The sequence below is a fragment of the Orycteropus afer genome, unplaced genomic scaffold (genome assembly GCF_000298275.1).
Source record: "Orycteropus afer afer isolate SDZICR_OR568_19922 unplaced genomic scaffold, OryAfe1.0 scaffold00188, whole genome shotgun sequence".
Lineage (NCBI taxonomy): Eukaryota > Metazoa > Chordata > Mammalia > Tubulidentata > Orycteropodidae > Orycteropus > Orycteropus afer.
In genome coordinates, this window is record NW_006921775.1 from 5,467,337 (window position 1) to 5,481,295 (window position 13,959).

At 37.7% G+C, this 13,959-nt stretch overlaps 1 protein-coding gene across 1 annotated transcript in view; it reads left to right on the forward strand.

The window, feature by feature from the left end:
• RASA2 (RAS p21 protein activator 2) overlaps positions 1–13,959 on the forward strand; it is a 196,257-nt gene that overhangs the window by 21,865 nt on the left and 160,433 nt on the right. Inside the window, exons 2-3 of the mRNA XM_007947529.2 lie at positions 6,923–7,040; positions 10,507–10,610. Of these exons, the coding sequence (XP_007945720.1) occupies positions 6,964–7,040; positions 10,507–10,610 (181 nt within the window). The 5' untranslated portion in view covers positions 6,923–6,963. The remainder of the gene's footprint in view (positions 1–6,922; positions 7,041–10,506; positions 10,611–13,959) is intronic.

Here is a 13,959-nt window from a genome sequence, read left to right on the forward strand (position 1 = left end):
CATGTTGTAAGGAGGGACCATTCCCTGGAGAAGGATGTCATGCTTGGTAGGGTGGAGGGTCGACGAAAGAGGTGGAGGCCTTCAACGAGATGGATTGACACGGTGGCTGCGATGATGGGATCAAGTATAGCAGGGATTGTGGGGCTGGCGTGGGATCGGGCGGTGTTTCGTTCTGCTGTGCATTGGGTCGCTATGAGTCGGAAACGACTCGACGGCACTTAACAACAACAACAACGATCTTGATTTATTTTTGAAGGAAATAGTGACAGGGGTAAATACAATGAAATCTGTACTATTTGTAGTAAGGGCAATATATCTACCTTTGTAGGACAAGTATGTGCCTTTGCATAGTGCAGTACTTTGGCTTGCATAGAATTTTTGAAATGAGGAATGAGCTAAAAACATTTCTAACTTTTCTTCAAATGTAAGTAACAACAGTTTCCATTTTTTTTTTCAGCTAACATGAGTGTCATATCTCAGCAACATACTGAGTGTCTTAAATACTTTAATGTTACTAATTTAGGATAAAAATATTATTTATAAATTTAAGGATAAGATAGAGTTATCCAAAATAGTATATACATGGTTTTAATGTTGAGTGCTAGACAAGATATTATATTACTGAGTATATTTTAAAAATTGCACCCAAATGTAACAGTGATGAACTGTTTTCCAACGGTATATACAACTATACAGAGAATTAAGATTCATTTGTCTCCATTTCCAAGTTGGAACATTCAGCCTCTCAACCTTTTGAGTGTGTTATGCAATTCAACTCACTGTCTGATGGAACAATTAAAGTATCTAAGAAGCTTTCAATAAGAAATTGCTTCATAATTTCTGAACTCATAGTTGATCCATAACCACATCTAGCTGACAGATCTACCAAACTCTGATGACCAGTAATGTAGATAGAATTTTTTAATTGTTAGAAATAGAAGGTAAGAGAAGGAACTGGTCAGGATTTGGTTACAGAATCAAATGTGGCTACTTTAAACAGAAAGAGATTAAGGCTGTTAATGGCTTATAGAATTGTTGGAAAGACTGAAGATAGATTTCTAAGATGAACTTTGAGAAATAACATTTAAAAGCCATTGCAGCTGTCTACCAAAAGAATTACCATCTCTTTTAGGATCAGAAAGGTGCCTATAGAATTAAGAAGTTGCAACTTGCTAGCTGCATGTCTCAGAACTTTGCCACCTTTTCCACGATCAGTAATCTTTTTACCATTAGGAAACAACCATTGTCCAGTGGCTGCCTTGTAGTAAGCTGTTGTCACTACTGCTGGCTCTAGAGCCAAGCCATGCCAGCCACAACCTGTACTGATAGTGTGGATGCCTTTGCCCTTCCTTTTGATGTCTGTAAAACCTGTAACAGGATATTTGGATTTCTGCAAATGCTGCTGCAGAAAACCTGGACATGGCAGTGTTTGCTAGTAGAAGCATCCTCAGCACAATGTCCCCTCTCTTCTGTCTTCCAAATTTTTAGTGAGTGTGTCTGATAAATTGTTGTTGTTGTTATGTGCCGTCGAGTCAGCCCTGACTCATAGCAACCCCTCCTTGGGTTTCCGCGGCAGTATCACTACGGAAGTAGGATTGCTCAACCTTCCTTCCGAGGAGTGGCTGGTGGGTTTGAACCACCAGCCTTCTGGTTAGCAGTCAAGTGCCTTACCCACTATGCTACCAGAGCTCCCAAATCCATTGCCATTGTGTTGATTCTTACCTACAGTGACCCTATAAAACAAAGTAGAACTGCCCCCATGGGGTTTTCAAGGCTGTAAATCTTTACAGAAGCAGACTGATGCATCTTCCTTTCACATAGTGGCTAATAAGTTTGAACTTTCTACCTTTCAGTTAGCAGAGAATACTTAACCACTGCACCACTAGGACACCTTGTGCATCTGATTAGTGGAACTTAAATCTGTACCTCTAACTGCAAGAGAATCTGGGAAGTATAGCTTTTAGTTTCCTATTCTTTCCCATACAGGAAGATGTACCTCAAAGGAGTTTAAAATGGATGTTGTTGTATCTACCATATCTATCACAGATAGAACTTAATTCTCTGTGGTCTATCCATCATCAAATGGGCAAATAGATACTTTGAAAAATATTGCAAATAATACCAACATACAGAATTGTTTATTTTAAATATATTTTTATTATTTTATAGTAGGGAGCTCTGGTAGCATAGTGCCTAAGGCACTTGACTGCTAACCAGAAGGCTGGCAGTTCAAACCCAGCAGCCACTCCTCGGAAGGAAGGTTGGGCAACATAGTTCCATAGTGATACTGCCTCAGAAGCCCAAGGAGGGGTCGCTGTGAGTCGTGTCTGACTTGACTATATATACAGCACAACAATTTTATAGTAACACATTTTAATAAATATCTAAAATTGATACTCCACAATATGATAAATTTATTAGTGTGTGGATTCCAAAAGTTTCCTCACATTTAAGGTGAAACTTAGTGATAAAAGGGAGGAAAATCTGGCAGTCTGCTCCTAAAAGATTACAGCTTTGGAAATCCTGTGAGGGCATAAGCTCCTCTGCCCTATAGTGTCACTATGAGTTGGAATTGACTCAGTGGCAGCAAGTTTGGTTTTTGGTTTTAGTTATGAAAAGCCTGAAAGAGAAGATAAAAGAAAAAAACATTAGAATGAGTTACCTACATTGAGGAAAGATCAATAAGATAGGACCTAAAAAGTAATCATATGATTTGGTAGCTGATAAGATTATTAGTTTTCTTAAAGCTTCTAGTCAAGGAGTAGGATCAGAAACCAAATTACAGATTCAGGCTGCTGTGAGTAGAAGGGGAAAGACAAGAGACAGAAATTATAGGGTAAGTTTTCAAGAAGCTTAGCTTTCAAGGAACACTTGATTTTCCCCCCAGTGCACATGCTTATTTATAGACCAGAATTAGCCAGAGCTATAATGAAGTCTTAGGCAAATATCACATCTGAGACAAGTGCAGTCTTAGAATCTTGCTCACTTTTGTCTTTTTGTGTAGCTTGATGTAAATACATCTCTAAATATTCTCTTTCTGCTTTGGGTTCTACCTTACTTTGGTTATGTCACTAACCATGTGCTAGTTAACTTTTGAGTATGTTGTTTACAAAGTGCCAATTAATTACTACTGCAGTTTGGAAAAGGAGCTGTGGTGGCATAGTGGTTAAAGCATTGGGCTATAACCAAAAGGCTGGCAGTTTAAACCCACCAGCCACAGGAAAAAGGTGAAGCAGCCTGCTTTTGTAAAGATTGACAGCCATGGAAACCCTGTGGGGCAGTTCTGTTCTGTCCTAAAGGATCACTATGAGTCGGAATCGACTTGATGGCAGTGGGTTTGGTGGTTTGAGTTATAATTTAAAGTTCTGATAGCTGACTTAAAATATTTGGTGATTGAATATGAATTCACTTTCATTGTAATTGATTTGAACTTTAGTCAGTGATGACATTCAAAAGGTATAGGTTATGATACCTGTAATAGTGCATATTAAGTACATTTTATGTTTTACATGTTGTCGTTGTTGTTATGTGCCATCAAGTTGGACCCAACTTATAGCGACCCCTCCTTGGGTTTCCGAGGCAGTATCACTACGGAAGTAGATTGCCCAACCTTCCTTCCGAGGGGTCGCTGGTGGGTTTGAACTGCCTGCCTTCTGGTTAGCAATCAAGTGCCTTAGATACTATGCTACCAGAGCTCCCATGTTTTACACAGAACCTACAGTTTTATTTATTCTAAGCAAATACCTGATGGTGGCACATTCATTGGATTCTGTAGACAGAATGACCTCATTGTCTGCCTCTTAAAAAGAGTGGGGGATATGTGCACATTCATACAGCACAGTTTTTGCAAACTGCATTTATGTGAATGAAACAAGAACAAGTTCCAGGGCAGTGGTCTAGTGTTTCAGATTCTACCGTTAGACAGTGAGCGTGTTTGTTATGATATAACTCTACCTTCTTTTACAGTCCAGGCCCTATATTGTGACCAAGTTAGACTTTTGGTAAAAATCAACTCTATATTGTGCAGAGGAAAAACTTTAAAAGAGGGGTTGAAAATAAAGAAAATAGAATTGCTGGACACTAGTGGAAGGGAGTGAAAGGAAATGGAGTAGAGAAAACACAGATAGATGGATGAGCTTTGGATAAGAGGAGGGACACTTAGGTTTTTTTTTTTGAAGAAGAGGAGAATGGATGGATAGAGCTTCAGATACATATTGTATTCCCTGGTAGGAAACTAGTTGTTCTGGTAAGGACCAGCTCATGTTAGGCAATTTGGGGATCATTAAAAAGGTCAGGTTCTTAGATTCTGATTTGAGATGAACATAAATTTGTTTATTCTTTGTAAGTAGTAACCTTTTTTTTTTGTAATCTGTTGTTTGTTGTTGTTGTTAGGTGTCGTCTGTCGAGTTGCCTCTGACTCATAGTGACCCTGTACAACAGAACTAGATGCTAATCTATCAGAGCATATTTAATAACAAGTATCTTACTGATGCCTTTCCATTGGTTTTTTTTATTTTAATTTTTAAAATTATTTGTTTATAGATGTTTCCTATGTTTCTGATAGACTACTTTAAAATGCAGTAGTTTTAAATGACCATTAGTTTTAAAACTGGTAAGCAGAAACAGACCTGAGCTTATCTAGTACAAACTTTCATTAAGAAAACTATGCTTAAATGATTTGCCTGAAGTCCTCTAGCTTATTGGTAGAAGTTGAACAGGAAATTGGTTCCATGATTCTTAGGCAGTATTCTTCTCCTTATGCCAGCTATCTTATTTTCTAATTTAGTATACTGCCCTCTGACTTCAGTACCCACACTTGTTTCCTTTTGGCCCATGAGTATTTCACAAGAACTTTAAAACTAGACTTTCTGGGCTCTTTTATATTCATTCATTCAAGAGATACATCTTGAGTGCCTGCTATGTGACAGTTACTATTTTAGATTTTGAGGATTAACAAATTCTCAAGCTTCAAGAATGGAGGAACCAGAAAATAAACTCTTGAGGAAAAAATTAACGGAGTTTCACATAGTCATAAATGCTGTCCAGAAAAGAAAACAGAGAAATAGAATATGGTAGCAGGATTATCAATTTAGATAGAATAGTCAGGGGAGATTTCTCTGAGGAAGTGACATTAGAGCCAAGACCTGAAAAATAATAAAGATCAGTCTTGTGAAGATCTAGGGGTAAAGCATTCCAGGCAGAGATCATAAGCTTGAACAAGCTTGGAATGTGTGATGAATGGAAGGAAGGTGAATACTGGGATGAGTGGGAGGAGAAGAGGTCAGAGAAGTGGACAACATGCTGTCAAGTAGGCCTGTGCAGACTACCATATGGAGATGGGATTTTATTCTAAATGAATTAGGATGGTATTGGAGTGGGGGAGTGAGTGCCTTGAATAATATGTTCAAAAGATTGCTCTTCAGTGTAGAGACTAGATTGTGAGGGGCAAAAGTGGAAGCAGAAGTACCAGGTAGGAAATTGTCATGGTCATCCAAAGAAGAGATGGTGGTGGCTTGACCTTGGGTGGTAAGCAGTTAAGATGAGTAGAAGAGGTTGAATTTGAACTTTATTTTTGGAAGTCTGCTGAATTTTCTGATTAATTAGATATGGGAGGTTGGGATTAGGGGTATGCATTAGAGTGAAAGGATAGTGAGAGAAAGAAAGGAAGATGGTGGTATCATTTACTGAAGAGAGGAATACTGAGAGAAGAGCATGTTTTAGGGGAGGAAATCAGATGATGTATCTTTGATCTATGATCAGATGATAAATTTAGATGCCTATAGATAGCCAAGAAGGCAGTTGATTATTCATATTTTGTGCTTAGGGGGAGAGGTCAGGCCTGCAGATGTAGATCTGGGAGACATCATATTGATGTCATGCATTGCAGATTTTATGTAAGGAAACAAGAATGTGGTCTAGAACTGATCTCTCTGTCATGCAACATTTAGAGGGAAGGGGAGGGAGAAGTCAATAGAGGACCAGTAATTAGAAGGAAAACCAGAAATGGTATTTTGTGGTAGCTAAGAGAAGAGAGCATTTTAAGAAGGAGTGTTAATGTTCACTGTGTTAAATGATGCTGTGAAGTCAGATATCATGAGGACAGAGAAATGATCATTGGATTTGGCAATACAGAAGGCATTGGTGACCTTGGACCAAGGGGTTTCTGTTGCATGGTGAGCTCAGAAGCATGAAAAGGGTCAAAGAGTGAATGGAACTTGAGAAAGTAGAGACAATGACTGAGAATGATTTTTTGGAGAAATTTTGCTGTGAAAGGAAGTCTAGAAATGAGTGATATCCAGAAGTGGGAAATGGCGTGAAGGGAGAGTTTTGTTTGTTTGTTTGCTTTTTAAAATTGTAAAATACTGAAGATGGTTTATGTGCTGATAGGAACGATCCCTAAAGAGAAAAGAAGAATTAATAGTAGGAGTAAAGTTCTTGTAAGGAACCCTGGTGTCTCAATGGTTAAGTACTCAGCTGCTAAGCGAATGGTTAGCAGTTCAGACCCACCCAGCAGCTCTGTGGGAGAAAGACCTGGCAATCTACCTCCAAAAAGATTGGACTCATAGCCCAGGAAACCCTATGGTACAGTTCTCCATGGGGTCACTATGGATCAAAATCAACTATGGCACCCAACAACAGCAAAGTTCTTGAGGTGGCACTGGTAGGATGAGATGGAGAACACAAGGGAGGGGATTGCCCTTTCATAGGTATACGTGTATGGCGATCTAATATGCCATGATGACCCTCCTTCCTTCAGTCTTTTCACCCTCTTTTAGACTAAGTTGATGATCTTTCTCTAATCACTCCCCTCCACCCCTGTCCCACACTTCATATATTCATTTGGATTAAATTCATCCTGTAAAAGGCTTAACATGAAGTACTTGGTGATGTTTAACACCAGTTTCAATTTTTGTGCCAACAGGTGAAGCAAAAAATTTATTGCCATATCTTGGACCCAACAAAATGAGAGATTGTTTCTGCACCATAAATTTGGACCAGGAAGAAGTTTATCGTACCCAAGTTGTTGAAAAATCTTTAAGGTTGGTAGAAAAAGTGGTAAATTATCTTATGTCTTCATAAGACGTATAGTGATTGATACATTTTATGAATTTTCGAAAAAATTGTAGTAATCAAGACTTTCTTCACCTGAAACTTTTACTTTCCTCTTACATTCTGAATTTATTTTTAGAATAACAGACTCTTAGAAGGAGCCTTAATGTTCATTGAGCTGGCCTAACCATGTTATGCTTGGTTTCATCTGACAATATCTTTGATGAGTAGTTATGTGGCATTTGCTTAATAGTGTCCAGTGACCAAAGAGTTCACTCCTTCCTAAGCAGCCTACTTGGGCCTTGAACTATTTTGACTCTTAGAATGTTCCTACATTCAACTAATTAATGTTTATTAAAATGAGAATCTACCGTGTGCCAAGAATGTGCTAGGTGCTATTTATTCTTAAGCCATGAGAACAAGATGGATGCAAGGCTTGCTTTCATGTGGCTTTTCATTGCCTCAAAATATATCTTCCTCATGTTTCCATTTCTAACTGTTGGATTACTGGAGAACAGATTTAACCCATCTTTCCCATGACACTCTTAATTAAATGTTTTTTAAAACACCTATCATATACCTGAATCTGTTCTCTAGTCGAAATTTTGCCCATTCACTTGAACTCTTCTTGAAGTATATTTTTGCTGCTTTGCTAAAGAATAAATTACTCGTAAAGTTTATACAAGTCACTTGGCTTAGTAATGCATTATCAGGGAATGAACTCTTAGGTCAATTTCTCATCTTTTAAAAGTATAATAGCACTTGGAGAGTATGGTAGTAAATTCTGATTTGAATGTGCTACTGTAGCCTTCTAACAGGATCTGTGGACTTAATTCTGGTACATGGTTGTGCTAGAAGGATGCAGTTTTATTCAGAGATAAAGAATCAAAGCAAGGTGGGAAGTTGTTGGAGTAAGCATATGGGGAATGAAATAATGAGTGCCATGACTTAAGTGAATTGTATTTCAGGCTATTGAAGTCCGTTTTTTGATGTTCTTTTTATCTTTTTCTTTATACTTTTTTTTTTCCTCTGAAATTTCCCTTTATGACTTCACTTCTAATTTTTGTAATTTTGTATGTCTATTGAGTTCTCCATAGAAAAGGCATCGTATAAACCTTAAAATACGTTAATAACCCAAAGAGTTCAATACACTTCTAATCCTTAATCATAAATCACCTTTCTCCCTAGTGTTAGAATTCTGGTGTTATTTATATTATTAGTAATGAAGGTAAGGTGCCAAAAGGTTGGATAATTTGAATGAATTTGGAAGCAAGACAGATTGATACTGGAAACTATTTAAATCTCAATTTGTTAGTTAACATACATAATTCCATATTGTACGATAATCAGTGATATACCAAACTAGTAACTGTAAGTTGAATTCTTGTGGTAGTTTCTGATAACTAGTCTTGTAAATGAGAAACTAAAATTAACCATTTCTTTTTTAAACCCCTTTCAGAGGTTTATGTTGGGGGAAATGATGACACCAGTTTTTTTTAAAATACATCTTAAATTATTTTTCTATATGCTTAGCAAGTTGGGAGATATTTTTAAGACTAGCAGTAGTTACCTTAGTTAATTGTAGTATGGCTAGACTAGCTGCTTCGATTTTGGGTGTGCCTAGCAATTGTCCTTCTGGAATAGAGGGAAGGAATCTGTAGTAGAAATCTTTGCTCACCTGTCTTTCGTTATAGTGTTTCCTACCCTTAGGATATTATGATAAATTGTTAAGCTGGATGTCGATGTATACTGTTTTGGTCATTTTTGGATTCTGAATATTATACTTTTTATATGTAGTCTAAATATAGAGTGTTTATAACGTGAATAGGATTCAGGTATAGAATATACAGCTCATAAGTATCTATTTCAGATCCTGTTAGCAATTTGAGATGGCATATAAACAAACTGAGTAAAAGCCACATGGCTCAAATTTCACTTCTTTGTACCAGGAATCTCCTTAGGAGTCATATGTGTGATCATAGGTCAGTGATGTTGTTTTAAAAACTGTAATAGTCATGACTCCTTATGCTGTTTGAAAGTTTTCTTTCCATTTATAGATTAACTTATTCATTTATAAAATAAAGATGTAGATACTCAGATGTAGGGATTAGATTGTTGAGATTTACAGTGATGCAGATAACTTAATTCTCATGTTTTTGTTGGCTTTAGAATATGTTTTTAAAATAATATTTGAAAGTGGATATATAAAGGAATTTCCCATTTTATAATTGCTTATAAATTGATGCAAAGGAAAAAATACCTACATATGCCATGTCTTTGTCTAATAGTTGTTTTTGCATCAATTTCTATGTTGAAACTAATTAGAAGACTAATTACTTTGACAGGCCAATTTTAAAACGTTCACTCTGATTACATTAGAAATGAGAAATTACATTGATGAAAGTTGATCAAGCATTATAATAATGACTAAAAAGCTGAGTCACCTGTTTTCTGGATAAGGACAGAAATGATTTCTTTAAGGATATTTTGCTTTGCATTTCAGCTTCTCTCTTGGTTGTGACATCCGTAACATATTGCATTTCATGGTGACATTAAAAGAATCTTTATGTTCTTAAACAGTCGTAGGGAAGAAGTACTCTTGACAAAGATATTCACTAGGATTTCAGAGATACATGTATTCCTAGAAGAGTTTAAATGGGATCAGACTAGGATTTTAAAAATGAACTTGTAAAAATAAGCTGTTTAATAGGAGAAATTTTTGACAGCGTTGGGGTAGGCAAAGATTTCTTACTCAGGATGCAAAGAGCACTAATCATAAAAAACTGAATTTTATGGTATGTAATTTGTACTTCAATAAGTTGATTTAAGAAAATGTGCAAAGTCAAATTTGTATAATATTACCTGTTTTAGGTGTTATGTATTATTGTGATTGATACTGAGTCAGATATTCCCAAGACAATGATGTTAATGAGTGACACTGTCCTCAACTCTAATGTAGGTCCACCATAAGTGTCCAGGTGGTGAAAACTGTTAAAGCGTTGGCTGCTAATTGAAAGGTTGAAGGTTTGAATCCACACAGAGGTGCCTTGGTGGAAAATCATGAAGATATACTTCTGAAATATCAGCCATTGAAAACGTTATGGAGCTCACTTCTGCCCTGACACACATGGGTGGGGGTCGCCCTGAGTAGAAATCAACATGATGGCAACTGGCTTTTTTTGGGAGACCATGTTTGCAGGCAGTTACTGGGACTTATGTCCATAAAACTTAGGAAAAACTGAGTTCAGACTCATCCTGAAAGTTAAGGTTCTCTCACAGTTTAGCTTGGTTTGTCTAGAATTTAGTGGAAACTTAGCATTCAGAATTATTTGGGACCCTTTGAAGCTTTTCTGTATGGCATTTTAGTCTGTAATTTAATTGATTTTGCTGAAAGTGATCTTATTTGATGATAACATTGAATTTAAATTTAATGAGCTTTCCTCTTTCCCTTCTTAGCCCATTTTTCAGTGAAGAATTTTACTTTGAGATTCCAAGAACTTTCCAGTATTTGTCTTTCTATGTTTATGATAAGAATGTTTTACAAAGAGACCTTCGTATAGGTATGTACTATTCATAATTATCTTCAATCACAACTTTGGTGTTTATATTCGTTCTTTTTCTAAGTATACAGAAAGATACAGAGTAATATATGCTCACTGTTTCTTATCCTTTCCTCTAAAGTTCGTATTTGTCAATTTGATTTTTAACTTACATACATAGCTTAGGTGACACTTCCTTAAGGAGGACTTTGCTGATCACCTAGTCACCATGTCAGGTGTCCATAATACCTGGCAGTTCCCTTCCATGATACTCAGGATGTTTCTATATCAGCTCATTGTCTAGTATTTAAATTCGCTAGTTAAATATGATAGGAGCTCTGGTAGCATAGTGGCTAAAGCACTTGACTGCTAACCAGAAGGCTGGCGGTTCAAACCCATCAGCCACTCCTCGGAAGGAAGGTTGGGCAATCCTACTTCCGTAGTGATACTGCCTCGGAAACCCAAGGAGGGGTCGCTATGAGTCGGGGCCGACTTGACGGCACATAACAACAACAACAACAAGTTAAATATGATAGTTATGAGGGCTGGAATTGTGATTTAAGAGCAACCTACATTTTTTAAGTATTTGATTAATATTTTTTGAATGATTGAAAGAATGTTGCTATATAAAAATATGCTTTTGGCCCCCTCAAATAATGTGTTTTTGAAGTTTTTCTGATAGAAGCAATAATTTGCTTTAGTCTCCTTGATTGTACTGATGAATAATAAATGTATTTCTTAAATAATTGTTTGAGAGTAGGGTATGGTCTGTGGGGATGGACTAGAACAAAGCTAGCTGGCTTGCATATGTGTCATACTCATGGCCCTATCTCTTTATTTTAATAATAGGTAGAGGTATATAATATATGTATATTATCCTCTTCTTTTTTTAGTGTCCTGAATTTTGCCTTCTCCATTTCTCCTTTCTGATTTGAAATATGTCAGGTCTCCCACAACCCCCAGAATATAGCTTTATATGACTTTGTCTTCTTCCCTACCATCTAATGCTGTAAGTTGGAATGGACTCAGTAGAACCTAACAATAGTAATACTGTATCTCGAAGAAGCCATAGTGCCCCAATGATTAAAGCACTTGACTGCTTACCAAAAGGTTGGCAGTTCAAACCCACCCAGCAGCTCTCTGGGAGAAAGACCTGGTGATCTGCTCCCATAAAGATTATAGCCTAGAAAACACTATGGAGCAGTTCTCCTCTACCTGACTCCACAGCACCCAACAACAGCAACAGTGTGTCTGCTTTTGCTGTTGAACTTCTTAACAAATGGTGTGTATGCTTTCTTTGCTTACTACTTACTTCTTTTTAAAATCTCTGTAATCTGGCTTCCACATTTTCTACAAAGTCTTCTTTTTTGAAGTTTGCCAAGATCATTGTAAAGCAAATCAAATAACCTTTTTTAAAAAAGCAATGTATTTCTTACTTATAAAACTATTACATATTCTTAGTAGCTGGTAGTGACTCTGCACAAGGATAACTATTGTTGTTAGGTGCTGTCGACTAGGCTCTGACTCATAGTAACCCTTTGTACAACAGAACAAAACACGTTCAGCATTTCTCAGCCTCAAAGAACTGAGGAAAATATTTAAGTCTCAGATTGTAATATAAGGCGATTGAAACCCAAGGAGGGGTCGCTATGAGTCGGGGCCGACTCGATGGCAAATAACAACAACAACAACAACAGTGGTTCACATATACTTTATCTCATGACACTCACCACAGTTTACCACAATGCAACAGCTCCCCTCCCACTTCCTCCCCATAGTTACCTCTTCCCTGTGTCCATCCCTCCATGAACTCCTGCCCCATGAGCTGTCTCACTGTGCATAAGCAGCCCTTCTTTATCCCATGATTGTTCTCTCCAAGGAGAGTATCTACTTGAGGTAAATGTTCAACTCATATGCCTGTCTTTTGTTTGGGTGGAAACCACCATGTGGGTTCAATTCCAGACCTGAAGGGCAGTTAGGGGCCATAGTCTCAGTGGTTCCACCAGACCCTATCGGACCAGCAAACCTGATTTCCCCCCCCTACTTTTTTTCTTCCTCCAGATGATTTTGAGTTTTGTTCTACATTGTTCTCCCTCTCTATTAAGGATCTCCGACATAGATCCCCTTCCAAGTGGATGACAGTGGTAGCCAGGCACCATCTAGTTCTTCTGGTCTCATAGTCGTATAGGCTGTGGATCGGATGGTGTACCAGTTGCTAGGACTAACTGTTTCCATGAATTTTGGTTTTCTTCATTCTTCTTTGCTCTGGAAGAGAAGAGACCCATCGTTGCATCTAGATGACAGCTTGCTAGCTTTTAAGATCCCAGTCTCTACTCGCCAAAGTAGGAGGTGGAACAGTGTTTTGTATAGTGTGTTATGCCAATTGAGCTTGATGTCCTCTGCGACTATGGACCCAAGCCCGCAGGATCAACTTCTTGGTCCCTCTGGGTATCTGGCTGTGAACAAGCAGTGACCACAACCTTGCCCCTTGTCAGCTCTACTATACACCTGGGAATTCTGATCATTCACATAAACTTATAGGACCATTATCTGCCAACCTTATATATGTTCTTGGATACACTCCCCATTTCATAGACATACCTAATCGTTCAGCCTGTTCACCCATCTGTCCACCCACATACCCATGTTTGCCTTCACTGACAGCGCAGTACTGTATGTGCAAAAGGGTTCATATTTGTTGTCTGTACCTCCTATGTACTTCTCTATGTCTTTCTCATCCTCAGTGCTGCCATATTGGTCACTCACATTTGGTACATTGCCCTTCTCTTCACCCAAATCCATATTATCTCTGTCTATCTAACAGTGTTCCCTCCCCTCCCCTCCCACCCCTGGTAACCAACAAAGAAAATTTCCTTCTATAGATAAACCTTTCCTTAACTTTTATAATAAAGGACTAATACAATATTTGTCCTTTTGTGATTGACTTATTTCACTCAGCATAATATCCTCCAAGTTCATCCATGTTATGCGGCAGATTCTACATTATTCTTTAGCATTGCATAGTATTCCATTGTGTGTATGTACCATTGTTTGGTTATCCATTCCTCAGTTGATGGACCCCTAGGTTGTTTCCATGTTTTGGCTATTGTAAATAGTGCTGTGATGAACATGGGTGTGCATATATTTGTTCTTTTCATGGCTCTCACTTCTTTAGGGTATATACCTAGTAATGGAATGGTTGGGTCAAATGGTCTTTCTAATTCCAACTTTTGAAGGAATCGCCATACTGCTTTCCACAATGGTTGTACCATTTCACAGTCCCACCAGCAGTGTATGAGAGTCCCAATCTCTCCACAACCTCGCCAGCATTTGTTATTTTCTGTCTTGTTGAACTTTGCTACTAGTGCTG